Source organism: Mytilus galloprovincialis, chromosome 13 (assembly GCF_965363235.1).
Source record: "Mytilus galloprovincialis chromosome 13, xbMytGall1.hap1.1, whole genome shotgun sequence".
NCBI classification, from domain to species: domain Eukaryota; kingdom Metazoa; phylum Mollusca; class Bivalvia; order Mytilida; family Mytilidae; genus Mytilus; species Mytilus galloprovincialis.
Window position 1 is genome coordinate 32,668,067 of NC_134850.1, and position 22,770 is coordinate 32,690,836.

Genomic DNA, 22,770 nt, shown 5'->3' on the forward strand with positions numbered 1-22,770 from the left:
TTGAGAGTTAACCTTTACACTTGTCGACCTGTTGACCTACTTTTATCGAATTTTCAACATGTAGACTTGTCTTAGGCGGATCCAGGGGGGGGGGGGGGGCCTGGGGGGCCCGGGCCCACCTTTCGAGAGTTATTTTTTCTGCCTTTTTGATTTTGTAAATACTCTTCCAAAATGTGTTTCACCATAAATTCGAGGGTCCTGCCTGTTTATTCAAAATTTTATCTAGGCCCCTACTAAATAGTTATGATTGTATATATAATAATTATGTTTAACGCACACATTTGTCTAATTTGTCTATAAGTCATCGATCATTTACTTTTTCGGGAGGGGGGAAGGGGAGTTTTTGATGCGGAATTTTTGTTTTGAAAATTTTGAAGTGGGTATAATGTAGATCTTTTTTTAACTGAAGGTGCTGGCCAACTGTGAAATCAATTTAATTCAGTCAAAATCAGGGCCAGAAATATCTTCATTTAAAATTCACAGCCCCCTCCCACCCCCGAAAATCTCATGAATACATGAAATTTAAAAAAAAAATTAAAACAATTCTATAACTATCCGGCTAAAATCTGAAGTGTTGAAACCGACGAAGGGAGACAACCACAATTCATATTATGTTTTATAAGGCCGTATAATTGTAAGCCTAAGTTACTTGCGTTAACGTACGTAAGTTTCGTTTGAAACATAAAATTCTCTAATATGGACAACTGTGGTAACTGAATAAAAAAATTTGGACTGATATTCCAACTAGCAGCATTTTGTAACTTTTGTCTACTTACATCGTGCACCGTTGATAAAAACACAAAGGAAACAATTGTGTAAAAATAATTTATGGCTTGAGATTTTATGTAGTTAATACAAACAACTTAGATAACCGAAACAAACATTATGGACTGATATTTCTGCCAGCATCATTACATCACTGGTGTCTGCCTAGACATTAACCCATTTAGTTTAACTATATCTCGCTCGTGATTGAGTTGTTAAAATGTGTTTTGATATCGAGAGCTAAATATGCGAATTAATATTTCAACACTGTTTACGATGAAGCTGTAGTAATATGGTCTGTAACATCATTTTGTTTGTATTCAAATTTATAATCGATTTTGCGATTTAACTGTCTGAAGACAAAATTTTTTAGCCGAACATCAACATTTTGTATTTTGAATAAATCTTTTAAGTCATGCATGAGCTATAAGCTTGTGTTGTTTTGTAGACATTTATTACATTGTCTGTAGTGAATAACCGTGATTTCCCAGCGAAATAAAAACCGATCATTTCACATGTGAAATAAACTCGATCATTTCACGCCCCTAACGTCATACAACAATGTGGTTTCTACTGTATTTCCATTAAAAGGCCCATTGTAAACGTAATAAAAAGAATAACTAAGCAATTAATTCAAGTATCGAGAAATTTTGAACTCGTGTTTGAACAACACTGACAATTAACGTATATGCTATACCGCATTCGTGAATTAATTGGTTGTTTTGTCACTCGAGGCATATTTGTCTAATTAGAAATTATGTATTCTCAGCAGTAAAACGGTTTTTCTTTGGCAAAGTTATCTTTACCTAATACTGAATGAAAACGGTAAAAAATTATCAGACCAATATCTATTTACCAAAAATATGTTAGTGAAATGAATTAAAAGTAAATGGTTATGCAAAATATAATTTAGCGTAAATTAATATGTGAGGTTGAAATGGACAACTTAGGTAGCTGAACTGAAACTGTTATGTCAGCATTTTTCGGGGGCTATCATCTGCATGCATACAACAACGTCATCCTTAACGTCATGGTCACCGAGTATGCAACTCATAAAATGGCGTGATAAATGAAACACGTCAGTAGACCTAACTTCAAATCTGCAAACACTATTGTAAAAGATGGTCATTGAATTATTTGTATTCAAATTCCTCATTGATATGCAGTTATACTGACTAAAACAACCTCGATTTTTATTTACTCGAGGGCAGATATTGAAGATGTTTTCGTCTAATAATAATGTAAGCCATAGATGAAAAACAACTTTATAAAATATTGTAAAAATCTGCATGTATGTTGTCAATATATATCAACCAGTTAAAAAAACATATGTACTGGACTTCCGTTGGCCAATAACTACAATGAAGAATACCATAACTGTACTATAAAATGTTACTGGTTTTATGTCGTATAATATCACCCTCTCCTTTTATTAAGTTTTTTTTCAAGTATCAAAAGTTTTTGAGAAAGCAATATATATAATCAATGTTTTCATCTTTTTTGAAAACTTTCTACCAAGATTTTAGAATATGGATTTATTTAGTTTGCATTGTTTAATGTTTAAAAATTACCATTTTTATGAAAATAAAAAAAAGCGTTGAAATTGATCATATTGAATAGATCAGATTACTGAATGTCATCAATTGCAATTGTCTTTCAAAGATATATTAATTTGTGTCAATTGGATTTAGTATTACAAGTTTATTTAACAATATGAAAGAAAAAAAAGACTTTCGTTTTATGTTATTGAATTACTGGCATAATGTAAGGGGTAAAAAACAGAGAGGTTTGCCTATACATTAATATGTTTAGGACAAGATAGTTTACATGAGGAAAAATGACAGAATTCTAAATCAACTGAAAACTAAACCTTAAATAATGGCAATAGTAGTTTATCGATATTCAAACGTCATATCGTCGATTGAGCGAAAACAAATCCGGGTTACAAACTATAACCGAGGGATAAACATCAACTACAAGATGAACACAAAGGAACAAAAGGAACTCTGAGGTGAACAAAATACAAGTGCCAACATACAAAGAAGAATAAAGAGAAATAACATTTTTAATCTGGTGCAATGCATTTGTACACTTATTTTAGTAGTTCATACTTTCAAAATGATACACAATGCACTAGTCTATTTCAGTTTGACTTACTTGTATTTTGCCCAAAAATCAAATGAAGCTATTTAATATTTATTGTAGTTTTTTCTATTTTTTTAACTGTCTGCATAATTCCTCAATATATATATATATATATATATATATATAAGTTGGTATCGTTTCTAGGAAATAATTAATTAAAATGTTAGACATTGACAAAACAGTTTAAATGAATAAAGTGAATTCAGATCTTCTTGTAATATGTCATATCTTATATATATGAGCAGATACGACAAAATTTCGAATAAAATTTGGACCAAACCTTGCTTAAAAGGAAAAGAACTTAGGTAACTGGAGTAGATTGAAAAACTGATCATTATAATTGCGATTAAACTTGAGGCTTTGTATTTTACTTTTTTCATTTCTTTTCTCCTTTTCAAACCCCTTCTGAAATTTTAATTTGATTTGGTATTTTTTCTAAGAAATAATTGATAATGAATAAAAAAAAAAAAAAATAATAAGGACCTTCAGATTCATTTTATTGGACTGCTGATTTTAAGTTATAGGAATAGGAGTTTGACAACGGAGAGGTTTACCTATATCTGTTTAGGACAAGATAGTTTTGTTCAGTTGGCTATGTCCCAAATTTTCTTAAAAAAGAGTTTTTCCTATTTCTTTTGATGACAAGATAGTTAACCCAGGTCGAGAAACGCAAACCATTATTACGTCCAACAAATCCTATGATACCAAAAGAGGGAATCGTTGATGAAATATAATTTATGAGTCAATGTACTTTAGTGCTAAAACAAACAACTTAGGTAACTGGGTTAACAAGTTTGGACTGATTTACCGGTCGGCATCATTTTGAAACTTTTGCCGGATTACACACAAGGAAACCATTATGCAAAACATGATATTTGAGTTAAGAATGGAATACGCTAAATACGGGACAATTTAGATAACCGAATTAAAAATAATAGACTAATATTTCTGCCAGCATAAATTTGAATCTATTGTCTGCTTGGACATCATCCATTTAATTTCACCATTTTTAATATTTTAATAGTTGTGCCAATTTCATATAGAATTACATGTAAAATTAACTATATTAAAGTAATAACAAAGAAGTACTTTAGACTTATGTGATAAGATTGCTGGTATAAGGTTAGGGGGTTGGAATTTGTTAACTGAGAGGTTTGCCTCATCTGTTTATGACAAGAAAGGTTACAGGAGAAAAGACGACAGAATTCTGAATCAAATTGAGACAAAACCTTAATAGAGAGGAATAGCATTATCGATCTTTTTATGTTTTAACTAACCAAATACAACCACCTGGTTACAAATGTATAAGTACATTGTATAATATATTTGGACAACACACGAAATTAAGTGGCGAGATACAACACATTTGTGAGTCCGCAATCCTCTGCCAACCTTAAACAGTGATGTAACAAAATAACAATGAGATCACACTTTACAAATCACCTGACAGGGATTTATTCATCAAATCAACAAAAAGCATCTATCAGTGTGTCTGTAATACCTGTAATTGGTTTTCAAACAGATATATTACACTTCCACTTGTCATTTTTTCTTCTTCTGTAAATATGTTTGAATTACTGAATATAAAACATTTTACGCAGACATATGTTTTTGTCTTATTTTACAGGCACCTGCAAAATAACCGAATTGTAACACTTGACGTAAATCTCTTTAATGGTTTGACGGCTCTGATTGAATTGTAAGTAACTTGATTCTACAAACAACTGTTGGCCTTCATGTGATGCTGGTTTGCCATGCAACGATTTAATGTATCTCTTTACTTATTTTTCCATTTTAGTCTACAAATGTATTAATGTATGTCAATTTAATTTTGTATTACATGAAAAGTGTACAATTTTAAGAAATAACAAATAAGGACTTAAGAAGTATGATATTGCATTGCTGTTATAAGTTAAGTGAATAGGAAGTTTGACATCGGATAGGTTTCCCTGTATCTGTTTATGACAATATAGTTTACAGGAAAAGAGACGACATAATGCTTATTAAAATTGAAAGCAAACTTGCTATGTGTTTCTTTATTCTACATTGGCTAGAGGTATAGGGGCGGTTGAGATCTCACAAAACATGTTTAACCCCGCCGCATTTTTGCGCCTGTCTCAAGTCAGGAGTCTCTGAACTTTGTTAGTCTTGTATGTTTTTTTAATTTTAGTTCAATTATATGTTTTAGAGTTTAGTGTGACGTCCATTTTCACTGAACTAGTACACAACTTTATTTAGGGGCTAGCTGAGGACCACCTCAGGGTGCGGGATTTTTCACTGCGCTGAAGACCAATTGATGGCCTTCGGCTGTTGTCTGCTTAGGGTCGGGGTGTTGTCTCTTTGACATGTTCCCCATTTCCATTCTCAATTTTATTGAATAAGAGAAATCATTTTCGATCTGGTGCAATATATATTTGTACAATTTTTTAGTAGTACATATTTTCAGAACGATACAATATTTCACTTTGGACTATTTCAGTTTGATTTCCTTGTATATTGCCACAAAGTTAAAATGAAGACTGTTCGAAGCAATTGGATATTTATTAAAGTCATTGATTTTGGCCCTATTTTTAAACTGTCTGCACAATTCCTCAAAATATATCAAATATATTTGATTTTGTATCGTTTCTAAAATATTATGAATAAGAATGTTTTCAAATAGATAAATGAGTTAAAGTGAATTAAGTGAATTCAGACTTTCTTGTGATATCTTTCATTAATTATTTGGATTTAAAGTAAAAACATGCATGAAATATCGATATGTAACGAGATGAAAGTAAAATTTTAAAGTTGATATCAAACATGCATTGATAAATATCCATATATAATGTTATAAAGCTAAAATTAAAATTGTTCGAATTACAGCTCCTAAACAGTATTTCATTTGACAAAGGTGTCTACTGAATTAAAAAGGCAAATATTATCAGACCAATATCATTTCCCAAAAAATATTTTATAAAATATATTAAAAGGAAATGGTTATGTAAAATATAATATAGCTTAAAGTTATGCATGAGGTTCAAACGGAAAACTTAGACAGTTAACTGAACTGAAAATGTTTTGTCAGCATCTATCGGAGGCTATTGTCTGCATGCACACAACAACTGTCTACTTTATGCCCTCTCCACTGACTTTGGATCTGATTACATAACAGGATATATCAAACATGTCAGGAGACCTCACTTAAAAATCTGCCAACACTTTTGAAAAATATGGTCATTAAATTATTTGAATTCAAATTACAACCTTGATTTTTGATAGATTTAATGACAGACATTGAAGATGTTTTCGTCTTATAACAATAATGTAAGACATGAAAAAATAATAACTACTAACTATATATTATATTACGGAAATCTGTCAGTATGTTATCAATATTAAACAGTTTACAAAACAGATATATTAGACTTCTGTTTGCCAATTATTGCCAATGTTAATCTGTTTTCGTGGACAAATATGCCAAACGTAAAGCAGAAAAACACGTTAGGCTATTTTATACAGAACAGTCAAATTACAAAATTCTCCATATCTGGCTGGTGTGCTGTCATACCATACCATTCCTCTTCTTTTGTTCAATTCTTATAAGTAACATACGTTTTTGAGAATGCAATATATATTAGCACTGTTTTAACTTTTTAGAAATCTTTTAAAATTTCCTCATAGATGGTTGAATAACATTTAATTAATTTTGTATAATGTTTTAAAGTCTATCATTTTCGAAAAACTATAAATAAGGATCGTTTAAATTGGTGTAATTGAATAGATCAGACAGCTAATAAAAGTCATCTGAATTTGTCAATGGAGAGGTTATACTATATTCCTTTATGTTTAATATGTTTTTAACTTGATCAGGGACACACAGTTCTTTATGATTGAGATTAACCTTCCTAAAGTAAAATACCCTTATCAATCTGGCGATATCCGTTTGCACATTTTGAGAACAACCAAAACATTGTTCTTCATAAATTTAAAGAGAAATGTATAAATTTATTTTTTATTTGATTCGGTAATCAGGACGTTTCGATTTATATCATTGATTTGAATTATCTTTAAGGATTAAATTCCTGTGTAGGTCGTTAAATGCTCCTATAGTTGGATCGGACAAAAAATAACAGAAAACGAACATAAATGTTGAAGGATATTATCGACTGGCATTATACTCGACGTCAGTTTGTTTTATGTATACATCATAAAAGAGGCATGCAATTTTATTTCTTTTAAATTTGAAAACAAAAGTTCACTTAATATTTAATACATCAAAGAAAATATATTTTTTTTGTATAAACAGGAATCTACTAAATAATCCTCTGAATTGCTTTATGTGTATGATGAAAAAATTCAAGGATTTTCTTCAAAGGAATAATGACTTTGGATATTCCGGTGCAAGGTGCTACGGTGATGCTAACCTATTAATTAACCAGAACTTCGCCAAATGCAAAGGTATTATAATACAGCTAGTATAACAAAACGATTAAACCTCCCTGCTCATAGCAGTGTAACTGATCATGATATCTATAAACTGTACAATCAATTGTATCTGGGTAGGAGCTGTATATAGTTATCAAATGTACCAGGATTATAATTTAGTACGCCAGAAGGGCGTTTCGTCTACATAAGACTCATCATTGACGTTCATATCAAAATATTTATAAAGCCAAACAAGTACAAAGTTGAAGAGCATTGAAGATCCAAAATTCCAAAATGTTGTGCCAAATACGGCTAAGGTAATCTATGCACGGGATAAGAAAAAAAAAAAACGTTTTTCGAAAAATTCAAACTTTTGTAAACGGGAAATTTATAAAAATGACCACATAATATACATTAAGGAAAAGTGGCATGACATCCATTGAGACAAATATATATCACTTTTGGGTATCAATACTGTATAGCCCACTTCAAAAAGCCGCAACGTAGAGGAAAGCTTAATTAATGCTATCAAACATATCAAAACGGTGTAGAATCAACGTTGTCAATAGATACTGGAAGTCATAAAACGAATAATGCATGAAATATTTGGCTCTGAATTTGAATCACCAAAAAATCTGAATTATTAGAAAAGAAAGTGGCGTCGAGAATAACGGAGCTGATAAAATCATTAACAAATATTTCAATAATTATCAGGTTTCGGCACACATCATTTCGTTGTCGAAAACTTTGTTTTCAATCCAAACTTACTTTTTTGTTTCTAAATTTGTGTATTGCACTCCCCATTCAGATGAAACTATTGAATTAATACGAAACTACTAAGTGACATTAAAGGTACTTTTTTAACTATACTAGCACCGAATGTTTTGAAACATTGTGCCAAAAATAGCAATTCAGAGTAACAAATTAAACGTCAATTAGCATAAATGCCCATATATATTGACTTGATTTGGGCGGGGAACATAGTTCAATTGAACAACCTGTGATAAGTGTTATATTCCTAACTTGTGTTACTTACTAATACACAAAAAAAGACATTGATTGTCGAATTGCGCATCTGGTTCAATTAAATTAGTACCATTAATGTTATTAAATGAATACTCTGGGTATGAATTGATATATGCTGTAGCTAGTTATTATACTTAGCATAACGAGAGGTCAAACTAACAAATATAAAATAAACACAATATGATAGATACTGTAATCTGTAGTTTAAGCCCTTTGACATCCTTTTGCGATTTTTCATCTATCTCTTTACTTATACAAACGTAGATCCTTCTTGAATTATTTGTTTTGGGGAATTATGTTCTTGCAAATTTCCTTTTGGTTAATTTTTTTATGGTTTTGTATACTTGATACCGTAGGTTAATGCTGTACTTTTCATTTTGAAAATGCATTAATACATAAGATAAGATAAGATTTATTTTATTAAAGTGTCACCATCCATTACAATTTCAATATAATATATATATATATATATATATATATATATATATATATATATATATATATATATACATAAAGTCATAAGAACCTAACATTTAAGTAAAAGGATGCCAGCCGAAAACGACTTATGAGACACTATCATTAAAACAAACATCTAATACATACATAAAAGGACAGCTTTGTTACATTTAAAAAGTATTTCGTAAATAAAAAAAAAACAAAAAAACAAAAAAAACATATATAATTTCTACATGACATGTTTTCGTCGATAAAACATATGATAAAGGGAACTAGCTAAAAGAGGAACCATATTCTCATTACACATAAGATAACGAAGTTTTTCAATATCGCATAAATACTCAAAATCAACATACATACGTCAATCGTAGATATAGTACATGTATTACACCCACAACAAACTCAGAAATAAAAAAAAATAAAAAATGGACTTCTTATTCTTCCAACATCATTTAAGTATATTCCAGTTTTACTCGTCTTGGGGTTTGTATTGTTAAAACTTCATTTTTTCTATGTGGATTTAAAAAAATATGTCTTTGTGATCAGTGATGAGTTTGATATATATTTAATTTGTTTTCCTCTCAAGAATTTTATTTGAACTACTTTTTTTAAACAATTTGTATGTCAGAGAGACAACAGCACCTGTATGAATTACTACTCAGCATCAACTATGTTGTATTGGAAGTATTACAGATAAACCTTGATTGCATTTTTTTTTTAAATTCAAAATGAACTTAGAAAAAATAATGTATGACATTTCTTCTAAACTTGGCGTTGTATGTTTATAAAATTAAACGTAGTAATATTAAACTTGAAAAAAAACAAAAATAATATCACTGACATATGCAAGTAATCCGAAGCCTGTGACGAATTAGACAAATTAAGGGGTGCCAAAAGCTTGATTTCCTTTTACTAATAGTATGATAGCTATTTTTTTAAGGTTGCTAGGGTGTCTTCCTCCATCTTGGATTTTTTAATACCAGAAAAACTCGGTCTAGATCTTTAATTAAATTTGCAAATGTCGAGAGTAGTAGGTAATTCATGTGTAAACATTTTCATTCTAATATAGAAAATGACATGTTTAATCATATTTGTGGCTGTATCTATAATACTAAAATTACGAGGTCCAATTTGTCAGCCGTCATTACGTAAAAACGACGAATCAAAGAATTCAACTTTATATACAACTAATACAGTACAAAGGTGTAGATTAAAAATTACACCACTCCAGGCCTTTTTGTTTTCCACGTAATCAATATCGCCAATAATTAGGAAGTTCCAGGTCGAGTCCGATACCGATACCAATAGTATAATCACCTGTTACCTATTACCTTATCTGTACGTTCCGCATCTGACAGGCGCACCACCAAACGGTGTATTCAGGATTAATATGCTATATAAACGGGTCATAATCACAGGGTTGACACGACTAAATTGTCAAATTGTTACCTATTGTAGTATTTTAATCCGTAAGACTTTCTAAGATAACAATACGAATACTAAAAATCTGGACTAAAAATAAGTTTCAATTTGTTAGCGGGCATGACGTAAAACAGCGAATCAAAGAATTCAACTTTATTTATAACTAATATAGGACAATGCTGTTGATTAAAAAATACTCCATTCCAGGACCTTTTGTTTTCCAAATATTTAATATTACCAATAATTGATAAGTTCTAGTTCGACGGGTTCAAACAGAACTTTATCAGATGACAGTACTAATACTAAGATAAGGCTTGCGCATAGTTATTCAGATAAATTTACTTTTACAATAGAATGTGTTAGGAATATACCTATTGTATTATGTAGCAAGAAAATTGGTCCCGTCACCCCCTTTTTAGCTCACCTGGCCCAAAGGGCCAAGTGAGCTTTTCTCATCACTTGGTGTCCGGCGTCCGTCGTCCGTCGTCGTCGTCGTCGTCGTCGTCGTTCGTCGTCGTTAGCTTTTACAAAAATCTTCTCCTCTAAAACTACTGGGCCAAATTGAACCAAACTTGGCCACAATCATCATTGGGGTATCTAGTTTAAAAAATGTGTGGCGTAACCCGAGCAACCAACCAAGATGGCTGCCACGGCTAAAAATAGAACATAGGGGTAAAATGCAGTTTTTGGCTTATAACTCAAAAACCAAAGCATTTAGAGGAAATATGACAGGGGTAAAATGTTTATCAGGTCAAGATCTATCTGCCCTGAAATTTTCAGATGAATCGGTCAACCCGTTGTTGGGTTGCTGCCCCTAAATTGGTAATTTTGAGGAAATTTTGCTGTTTTTGGTTATTATCTTGAATACTATTATAGATAGCGATAACCTGTAAACAGCGATAATGTTCAGCACAGTAAGATCTACAAATCAGTCAACATGACCTAAATGGTCAATTTACCCCATAAGGAGTTATTGCCCTTTATAGTAAATTTTTTACAATTTTCATTAATTTGGTAAATTTATGTAAATTTTTACCAAATATTTTTCTCTGTTACTAATGGGCAAAGTTCATTATAGATATAATTGTAAGAAGCAAGAACGTTCAGTAAAGTAAGAACTTCAAACACATCACCATCACCAAAATACAATTTTGTCAAAAATCCATTTGTGTCCTTTGTTTAATATGCACATAGACCAAGGTGAGCGACACAGGCTCTTTAGAGTATCTAGTTTTGCCTTGGTATTTTATCAACTGCCTATAGCGCTTACATTGCTTTGATTTCTTTTAGTTATAAAATGTACAGCTCCTGGATTGAATGAGTTTACAATTACATCCACTAATACTGATGTTGTGCCAAGAACAGAAGTGACATACACATGTAAATTTGGTTACCAGTTACCAGCTGGAGATTTGGGAACCAGAATATGTCAGCTCGGTGGTATATGGCCAGCACCTCCACCAGCATGTGAAGGTAAGAACTATTTACCACTCATCATAATTTGAAGCTTAGAACTATTGACCACTCATCATGATTAGAAGGTAAGAACTATTTACCACTCATCATGATTTGAAGGTAAGAAGTATTTACCACTCATGATTTGAAGGTAAGCAGTTGTTCCCAGTGTTTTGAGTTCCAGAATCCAGTCAACAAGACCACTGACATGTAAAATTGTTCACTGATTTAGCAATGTTTATTGCATAATCCAAATTTAAAACAGATTTGACATTCAATCATGAAAAGATACATATTAACTAAATCAAATATATTTGATAAACGTTTGAAATTAAATGGTATATGGTAATATAAAAGTGTGTAGGATTGGAATTAAGTGAAGAATATGTACAATATAATACATTATATATAATAAGCTGTGATAAGTAATTAAAGGAAAACTGCAACAGTTTTCCACCATTTTTGTTTGCCTTGGTGTTCTATCAATTGTCTATAGAGGTTACATTGCTTTGATTTCTTTTAGTTATAAAATGTACAGCTCCTGGATTGAATGAGTTTACAATTACATCCACTAATACTGATGTTGTGCCAAGAACAGAAGTGACATACACATGCAAATTTGGTTACCAGTTACCAGCTGGAGATTTGGGAACCAGAATATGTCAGCTTGGTGGTACATGGCCAGCACCTCCACCAGCATGTGAAGGTAAGAACTATTTACCACTCATCTAGGTGAATTAACCTATTTTGATATGTTGCAAGAAAACAAGTCTTTGCACCTTATTTTAAGCTCACCTGGCCCAAAGGTCCAAGTGAGCTTTTCTCATCACTTGGCGTCCTTCGTCTGTGGTTGCTGCCCCTAAATTGGTAATTTTGAGGAAATTTTGCTGTTTTTGGTTATTATCTTGAATACTATTATAGATAGCGATAAACTGTAAACAGCGATAATGTTCAGCACAGTAAGATCTACAAATCAGTCAACATGACCTAAATGGTCAATTGACCCCTTAAGGAGTTATTGCCCTTTATAGTGAATTTTTAACAATTTTCATTAATTTGGTAAATTTATGTAAATTTTTACCAAATATTTTTCTCTGTTACTAATGGGCAAAGTTCATTATAGATATAATTGTAAGAAGCAAGAACGTTCAGTAAAGTAAGAACTTCAAACACATCACCATCACCAAAATACAATGTTGTCAAAAATCCATTTGTGTCCTTTGTTTAATATGCACATAGACCAAGGTGAGCGACACAGGCTCTTTAGAGTCTCTAGTTTTGCCTTGGTATTTTATCAACTGCCTATAGCGCTTACATTGCTTTGATTTCTTTTAGTTATAAAATGTACAGCTCTCGGATTGAATGAGTTTACAATTACATCCACTAATACTGATGTTGTGCCAAGAACAGAAGTGACATACACATGTAAATTTGGTTACCAGTTACCAGCTGGAGATTTGGGAACCAGAATATGTCAGCTCGGTGGTATATGGCCAGCACCTCCACCAGCATGTGAAGGTAAGAACTATTTACCACTCATCATAATTTGAAGCTTAGAACTATTGACCACTCATCATGATTAGAAGGTAAGAACTATTTACCACTCATCATGATTTGAAGGTAAGAAGTATTTACCACTCATGATTTGAAGGTAAGCAGTTGTTCCCAGTGTTTTGAGTTCCAGAATCCAGTCAACAAGACCACTGACATGTAAAATTGTTCACTGATTTAGCAATGTTTATTGCATAATCCAAATTTAAAACAGATTTGACATTCAATCATGAAAAGATACATATTAACTAAATCAAATATATTTGATAAACGTTTGAAATTAAATGGTATATGGTAATATAAAAGTGTGTAGGATTGGAATTAAGTGAAGAATATGTACAATATAATACATTATATATAATAAGCTGTGATAAGTAATTAAAGGAAAACTGCAACAGTTTTCCACCATTTTTTTTTGCCTTGGTGTTCTATCAATTGTCTATAGAGGTTACATTGCTTTGATTTCTTTTAGTTATAAAATGTACAGCTCCTGGATTGAATGAGTTTACAATTACATCCACTAATACTGATGTTGTGCCAAGAACAGAAGTGACATACACATGTAAATTTGGTTACCAGTTACCAGCTGGAGATTTGGGAACCAGAATATGTCAGCTTGGTGGTACATGGCCAGCACCTCCACCAGCATGTGAAGGTAAGAACTATTTACCACTCATCTAGGTGAATTAACCTATTTTGATATGTTGCAAGAAAACAAGTCTTTGCACCTTATTTTAAGCTCACCTGGCCCAAAGGTCCAAGTGAGCTTTTCTCATCACTTGGCGTCCTTCGTCTGTGGTCCGTCGTCGTTGTCGTTATTTTTTTACATTTTGAACTTCTTCTAGAGAACCACTGAATGAAATAAAACCAAACATGGCACGAATGTTCCTTATGAGGTATTGACCAAGTGTTGTTATTTTGTTGCCGATCCATCATCAAAGATGCCCGCCAACGGGGGACTTAGTTTAACATAGGGCCCTATGGGAAATGCATACAAATAACTTCTTCTAGAGAACCACTGAATGGAATAAAACCAAACATTGCACGAATGTTCCTTATGAGGTTTTGACCAAGTGTTGTAACTTTGTAGCAAATGCAACATCCAAGATGGCCGCCAGTAGGGGACTTAATTTAACATAGGACCCTATGGGAAATTCATACAAATGACTTCTTTTAGAGAACCATTGAATGGAATGAAACCAAACATAGTAAGAATGTTCCTTATGAGGTGCTGACCAAGTGTTGTTACTTTGTAGCCGATGAATCATCCAAGATGGCCGCCAGAGGGGGACTTAGTTTAACATAGAATCCTATGGGAAATACATACAAATTTCTTCTTTTAAAGAACTGCTGAATGGAATGAAATCAAACATAGCATAAATGTTCCTTATGAGCTGCTGACCAAGTGTTGATACTTTGTAGCTGATCCATCATCAAAGATCGACGCCAGCTGGGGGCTTAGTATAGGATACAAAAGTCTCCTAGAGAACCACTGAATTGAATGAAATCAAACATATCATGAATGTTCCTTTCCTTATGAGGTATTGGCCATGTGTTGTTACTTTGTAGCGAAATTTTATCTTTTTTTATATGATTTCAAAAACCCAAGTAGAGTCAGGTGAGCGACATAGGCTCTTGAGAGCCTTTAGTTTCTTTTTCTAATCTGAAAGCATATTATTAGAGGTATCTTCTCATATTTTATCTCAAATTTCTATAGTGTAGTTTTTCTTTTAAGGCGGAAAGTTGGGTTTTTCCATACATAATCTATACAAAATCTGTTAATTTTGCACAACCTGTAGCATGAAAATAAGTCCCGTGACCCATTCTTTTTATTATCTTTTAAAAAAAAAAACATGATATAAATTACATTTTGACAAACTACTGTCAAACAGAATGTACAACAGGTAAGATTAGAGCTTAAAATTAATTTACGGAAAATATTTGTTTTCTATGAATAATGCTCTGGAGTACTTCTAGAGAACCACTGAATGGAATAAAACCAAACATTGCACGAATGTTCCTTATGAGGTGTTGACCAAGTGTTGTAACTTTGTAGCGAATGCAAACTATTTAATAATGTTGATTGGAACATCCTGGAAAAATGTCATACTTCTGGCTATAGTGTCAAGCCCATGTACACCAAACTTAAACATGTCAAGAAAATTGAAAAAAAAGTAATGAATTGCACATGATTTTTTTATATGAAGTGCGCGATTGTACTTCAAACTAAAATAAATACATGATACGCCTGTCAAGAAAAATGAAAAAAAAAAACGTTTCTCTGCAGATTCCGGAATATACTCCTCAGTGGTACGTTTTCACTTAAAAACATAAAAAAGGAGGTTAAAAAACAAATATTTTGAAACAGAAAAAGACATTATGAAAAATGCAAAACACATTAACCAATTGATGCATTTTTTTTTTAAGTTTTAAGCCTAGTTCTTGTTTCTTTTCTTTTCCTGAATTATATGCACAAACAAATTTTTGTCCATATAATTCAGGAGAAGAAAACAGACAAGAACTATGCTTAAAACCTTTTGAAAATGCATCAAATGTCATACCCTTCAATGGCCCTCATGCGTTATATCAACCTTCAGCCTTCAGCCTTTCAGATTTTGGGCTTATATCATGACCTGATATGAAGGAACAATGCCATGTAATAAGCTATACTCATATAGAATACTATATATCCTATATACCTTCTAAGATATGTTATTAGCTTGAAAGATTTCTTGAAATTGTATAGATACGTCTATTTAATAAATGAATGAACTTTTAATTGTTTTTTTAGCAAAAAACGTCGAGTGACCCACATTGTTCTTTTCATTTCATAAAAAGCTACTTAAATTGTTTTTGGCTTAAACACTTACTCATTTAGTTTTCTTTCAAGTCAGACAAACGTGGTTTTGTAAACTCTGCCACTTTTGCACATCCTTCTTGCTTGAAAAAACTATATATGTGATCAAATCTTTTACATCCATTTTTGGAAATATGACGATGCAAACTACATGTTTGCGAATAAAACAGAATTTTTATCGTTTTTAGTTTAAAGACCCATCTACCTTAACATGTTTCTAATAATCCTTACCCGTAAAATGCTTTTTGTAGTTAAAGATCAAAACATGTTTGAAGTATCGCGTTGTCAGATGGAAGTCGAGTATGATCGTTGTTTACATCTGCTGAACGATTCAAAAAAAATAACAAATAATTTTCACATGATTTATTAGTTTTGTTCAATACTCTTTGGCGAGACATATGCATTACTACCGGCAACTACGGAGAACTTTCCATTTTTACGTTCCAGTATAATCTGCCTGTAAAATATATGTCTACAAGTGGATACAATACATCAAAAGCAGAATGTCTTATAATGATTTTTTTATTGAGATTACTCTAAGCTTTTAGTGGGGTTAGCGTTGCTTAATCTTTAAATTTTCCTGTTTTTTTGTTTTGTAAGCATTTATTTGTCTGCAATTTTCATTGTCATTCGTTTTTGTGGTTTGTTTTGTCATGACGTTGCAGTTAGTCTTCGATTCATGAGTTTAAATTTCCCTTTAGTATCATCTGGCTTATAACTGTCATTGCATGAATCACATCTTTTGTGCAGATAGTGTTCTTATATGGAGTGCATTTATTGCATTACTCCGGCCGAATAAATTACTTATTGTCTAAACTTACTGAAATCTGATCTGTCTCCTTGCTTTTAAATGTTTTATCTACTACAGACTTATAAGTAACACATTGAAACATTACTGCTTTTGAATTTGAAGAATATGTACAGTAAAGTTAAGAAATTAGAAATAGACTTTCTAGACTATATCGACTTTATCTAAATAGAATTTGGAGATTATCAATCCATGTTTTTGATAGTCAATAATACGCTTACTGGAAATTTTCAGTTAAAGATTAAATTGAATACTGAACATGACCTTTTTGACGCCGTGTAAACTAAATCAAACGTAGCAAAGTAAGATATTAATTTCAAATTGCTTAGCATCATATTTTTATTGTTTTGAAGGTATAATGAATGCAGTAGTTATCATTCTTGTTTCGTGTGGGGCCGGCATTTTACCCTTTTTTTGTATGGTTTACTGTTGTGCACACAAAAAAGGTAAAAGAGCAAACATCAACCAAAATGTAAATAACCATGGAAATAACGCTGACCAAGACGAAGAAATCAGCCAGAATGTGTTAACAGAAAAGGAGAGTGATGAAGAATATGCAGAAATCGATGAACTAGAGATGTCAGATTTAATTGTATCACCTTTGGAACAACGATGTTTTACTGATAGTGATAGCTCAAGTGAGAATGCGTCAGATGAGATAAAGCTATCAAGCTTTGGTTATTCACATCCTACATTGCTACCTGCACCGCAGCATTCCGGACACGTGCAGGGGGATTCAGATGCATGTTAAAATCCCACTGAAGAGCGTGCTTTATGACATGTCATTTCTTAAATACACTTTTGATCTATATTTAGGAAGTATTAAGAAACTAATGTACAAACTCCATCAAACAAAGTTGACCGTAGATGGATTTTACTATTACTTTTATATCCCTTTTTTTAACAGAACCCTTAATATTTTGCTATTCTAATTTTGAAAATGTTTAAACAAAAATTGAAACTTGTCACAAGCATTTTGTAGAGTAAAATACAAAAGAAATCAAAACATAAAAATACATTTCGATATTGTCGAACCCACTTGTTATGCCAATTATGACCTCATATGTTCAATTCAAATTTCTGCTACTTTTCAACATAATAACAGCTGAATACTAAGGATCAAATTTATTTAATTACAATAAAATATGTATTCCCACAGGATGATGACATTGTAATTTTTTTGTGTTATTTTGTTTCATAGTTGTATAAATCATAAGGCAAATATCATATACTGTATTTATAAATATAGTTCATCAATTTTTATTTCTGTCAATTGACTGTAGCAAAGATACAATTAAAAAATTGAAAATGGCAAAAGTCAGATCTCACGCTTCTAAAATTACCAAACAGCAGTTAACCACAGCGAAAACTTAGATTTACCAACAGAAACCCAACTACATGTAAGTACTGCTACTTACATGTAGTTGGGTTCGTTTTGGTTATACAGTTCTACATGGTTAACAGTCATTGTTGTGTTTGTTGACAAGTGTTATTATTGTTCCTTTTTTAACAGTAAATAGATACGGAATATTCTATTTTGTAGAACGATTTGCTATTAGTCGCCTCTTTTGCATGATTGTGTAGATTTTATAACATTGAATGTCCATGAAAATGATCTATGCTCTTTCAAGTACTAAGATAAAGTTATTGAATTCTTGTGTGTGATCGGGTTAAATCCATCAAGTAAATATTTATTTTGGATCTATTTGTATAAGTTGTTTGTTATAATATTGTGTGTATTTTTCGAACCCTTGTTTGCTCACATCAAGTCTATAGATTTAACACAATATGTATATAAAAATTAGTAAATGTTTTTTTTTTCTGTTGTTGGTTTTTTTGGGTAGTAGAATATTTCTACTCTGTACATTTTTTTACTATCCGTAATGCTAACTTGAATACTTTATCTTTGAATTCATTTATGATATATTTTACTTACTGATATTCTTTATGAAGTAACGAAGCATTAATAATTATCCTTACTGCTATTCTTTGTGAAGTATTGAATTCTTACTAATTTTACTCGCTGATTTTCTTTATGAAATATTCTAGCCTTACTAATTTTACTCACTGATATTCTTGATAAAGTAATATGGATTTATTCATTTTACTCACTGATATTCCATATGACGTATTGCATGTTGTTATCACATAGTCCGTTTCTGTGTATGTTGGTTTTTGTAACAGTGCAATGTTTATGTTGTTCCATTTTCTTTCCTTATATAGTTGATAAGTTCACAAGAAAGCTATTAACCCAAGAGTTCAAAATGGTGAAGTTGAAATAATCCATTTGTAAATTTTACGGACACCATCACGAGTTGGTTGACCGTTTTGGAAAATCCGTTTCACGGGTGGTATCGGTTATGTTTCTTATGTGGTAACTACAATCCGTTCCCTTTTCACGAATATGACCTACCGAATTAGTATATTTACCGGGTGTGTTTTAACATGAGCAACACGACGGACGCCGCATGAGGAGCAGGATCTCCTTATCCTTCCAGAGCATATAAGATCACCCTCAGTTTTGGTGGGGTTTGTGTTGCTTAGTCATTAGTTTTCTATGCTGTGTCTTGTGTACTTTTATTTGTCTGTTTACCTTTTCTTTTTTAGCCATAGTGTTGTCAGTTGGGTTTTTTCGAATTATGAGTTTGAATGTCCTTTTGGTATCGTTTACCCCTCTTTTGGGGTATAAGAGCATTTAAAAGTTTGAGTCAACACACCTCCATTATCCGTAAGTGTCGGTGAGAAAAGGAACAGTAAGTTGTCTATTTCCCTATGATGATAATGTGCAATGGTAGTAGAATCTCAGTTTTTGTACATGTTGCCTTTGTATCAATGCAATATACTTTAAAACAAACTGAGGTGAACAACAAAAAGTTACAACTCAAACCTTATGTCGAAGAAAAACTGACAACTCCATTGCAATAAACGAAAAGTGGAAGAACAGGTTCTTAAAACACTACTTTAAAAATTAGGACTGCACCTCCCCGGGTGAATGTATGTGCTCCGAACGGGTTAGAAGCTCCATGTTACCGGGTTTGTACTTACATGAGAAACACGATGGGTGCCATATGTGGAGCAGAATCTGCTAACCCTCCGGAGCACCTTAAATCTACCCCAGTTTTTGGTGGGGTTCGTGTTGTTTAGCCTTGAGTTTTCTATGTTGTGTTTGTGTACCATAGTTTGCTTGTTTTTTTTGTTTTTTTTAGCCATAACATTGTCAGTTTATTTCGACATACGAGTTTGAATTCCTGTGGTATCTTTCGCCCCTCTTTTAGAGGACTGTGTGTTATTTCGTGTGCATTATGTATATAAAAAAAATTATATAGTGTAGATTATCAAAATAAATTATATATTGTAGATTACGTTGTTTAAGCCATTCCAACATTTGATGACATGAACATGTGAAGGATTGACTTTTAGACCAAAACGAAAGAAACTACTTTAAAGAGGCATTCACAAATCATATGTTTAATAACACAAACAATACCAATGCTAAATATAAACACAATGAAAGGTGGAAAAAAATACCAAAACATAACATAAAAGAAATGAAGACTACACGAGCCCCATCAAAAACCGGGGAGAACTCAAGTGATCAGGAAATGTAAGCAGTTCCTGTTCAACACGTGGCACAAAGTTAACAGCCGATAACAAGTCGCTAACAGTAGTGTCACAGTGTATGCTTACACCTTTATACGCAATTAAAAGCACAAGGATACCCGTAGAGATGAATTGAACTTTAGCCTTAATTTTTTTTATGATATCTGTGTTTCATCTCATAGAGACATCACTTGGGAATGTAACCAGTATAGAAAAACATAGTAGCGCCTAAATTTTTATTCTTAGGAAGTCCAAACATGGAGGTAAGAGTAGTTTAGAACTTAAGTATAAGTTTAAACTCTTAGAGGTTCAGGGCATAGAAATGTTGAATATATGCCGCACAGCCCTATATTTTTAAGTTTGAATAAAATAGTAGTGCATATAAACTTTCTGTTCAGGGATATTATTTTTCACGGAACTTCATAGTATAAGTATCACAGTTTTAGCCACAAAGGGAGTTCCTATTGGAAATTGCATTGTCTATATTTACAGAATTGCAACCTATAACATTAAGGGGGTGTAGTATGATTGTCAATGAGACAACTATCCACCAAAATTCAAATGCAGTGGATGTAAGCAACTAGCCATAATACAGCCACTGAGTCTCTTTAACAATGATCAAAACGAACACCAGTATCTTCATGACAAACTTCAAAACAATTGATTAGAAACAGCAGTCTGATGTATGCTTTAAATAACACCAGATAACGCAAACAGCAAACAGAAACAAGCAATCAATAAAGGACTCCTGACTTGGAAATTGGTGGAAAAAATAAAACTTACAACGATCGTCTCGTTTTAAGTATCCAAACTGATTAACATGAATGAGATAAACTATAATGAAATACTCACAGAGCGCAGTTTGATATGACCGTAGAGTTGGTGCAAGTAAGGACATAACATTCAAGCATGAAACCACCCTCAATTTGGATTGTGATTAGATTTTTGACACAGCATAAGTATCTGACACAGAATGAATGTGGTCAAAGAACCTAAAATATAAAATTGGACATTTACCTATTATGGTCAAATATCTAAAACCCAAATATATGGTTAGAATCGGCATATGAAAGAACCCCTAAAATATGTATTTGATGAAATCAAAAAAAAAGTTTAACTATTTACCCTTTGAGTTCGATATATGTACCAATTTTATATCGGGCCCCGAAATTCAATATATGAATACATGGTTTGAATCAGCATATCAAAGAACCTTATATATTATTTTTTGGGGGTTGAAACCCCACAAAGTTTCATCTGGACCCCAATCTGAATCAACTTGAAAACTATACCCAATTTGAAATCCGGGTCCAAAATGAAAAATCTAAATACACGGACAGATTCGGCATATCAAATAACCCAAGGATTTCATTTTTTTTGGGGGTGGAATATAACAAAGTTTAAATGTCGACACTTTTGACCTTAATGTAACTTGAAAAATGGGGCCAAACAATACACAATTAGATTCGCCATATCAAAAAACCTAATAATACTTTACATGTTTTCAACGGGTTGTTCACATAACAGATGGATTGTAATTGTCGTTTCTTGTAAATTGGTATGTATAAACTGTTACTGACGGGCGTGATAAATCAGGACAGTCTAGGTGTAGGTGTCAAAACCGATGACAGAAAAAAGCTATTTTTTATTATTTGCTTAAGGCGAAATATAGGGTATCCAGTGCCTTTCAAAAGACGGGCGAATGATACCAGAGGAACAGTCAAACTCATAGATCGAAAGTAAACTGACATCGCCATGGCCAAAAAAAGAAAATAAAGACAAATAAACAAATAATAGAACGCAAGACACAACAAGAAAACTGAAGACTAATCATCACAAACCCAATCAAAAAATTGGGGTGATCAGGTGCTCCGGAAGAGTAAGCAGATCATGCTTGGGAAATACAAGACCGGAAATATCGTATCAATTCGGAAAAATATACTCTTAAACAGAGTTGAAAGATACCAGAAGTACATTCAACTCATGAGTCGAAAATAAACTGACAACATCATGGTTAAAAAAAAAACAAACAGACACACAGACACACAATAGTACACCAGATGGTGAGTGGTTTTCACTGTCTTGTTTGTTCTCTCTTTTACGCAATTGTATGTGAATACATTGCGTTCTGTTGTTTGAACGGATGAACTGGTGGGTGGGCTTTGTCTGTTGTTGTTGATGAAGCTGCTGTTTAATGTCTTCAATTTCCTGCTTGTGAAAGGTTTCCATAGCAGTCATCTTTCTAGTGATGTTTCTATTTTCTTTAACACACTGAAAT

The 22,770-nt window shown here is 32.3% G+C and overlaps 1 protein-coding gene across 1 annotated transcript in view; it reads left to right on the forward strand.

The window, feature by feature from the left end:
• The window catches only part of LOC143057471 (uncharacterized), a 364,231-nt gene extending 343,982 nt beyond the window's left edge, over window positions 1-20,249 (forward strand). Inside the window, exons 12-18 of the mRNA XM_076230779.1 lie at window positions 4,538-4,609; window positions 7,199-7,350; window positions 11,512-11,694; window positions 12,200-12,382; window positions 13,012-13,194; window positions 13,700-13,882; window positions 17,246-20,249. Of these exons, the coding sequence (XP_076086894.1) occupies window positions 4,538-4,609; window positions 7,199-7,350; window positions 11,512-11,694; window positions 12,200-12,382; window positions 13,012-13,194; window positions 13,700-13,882; window positions 17,246-17,643 (1,354 nt within the window). The 3' untranslated portion in view covers window positions 17,644-20,249. The remainder of the gene's footprint in view (window positions 1-4,537; window positions 4,610-7,198; window positions 7,351-11,511; window positions 11,695-12,199; window positions 12,383-13,011; window positions 13,195-13,699; window positions 13,883-17,245) is intronic.
• The last annotated feature ends 2,521 nt before the right edge of the window (window positions 20,250-22,770 follow it).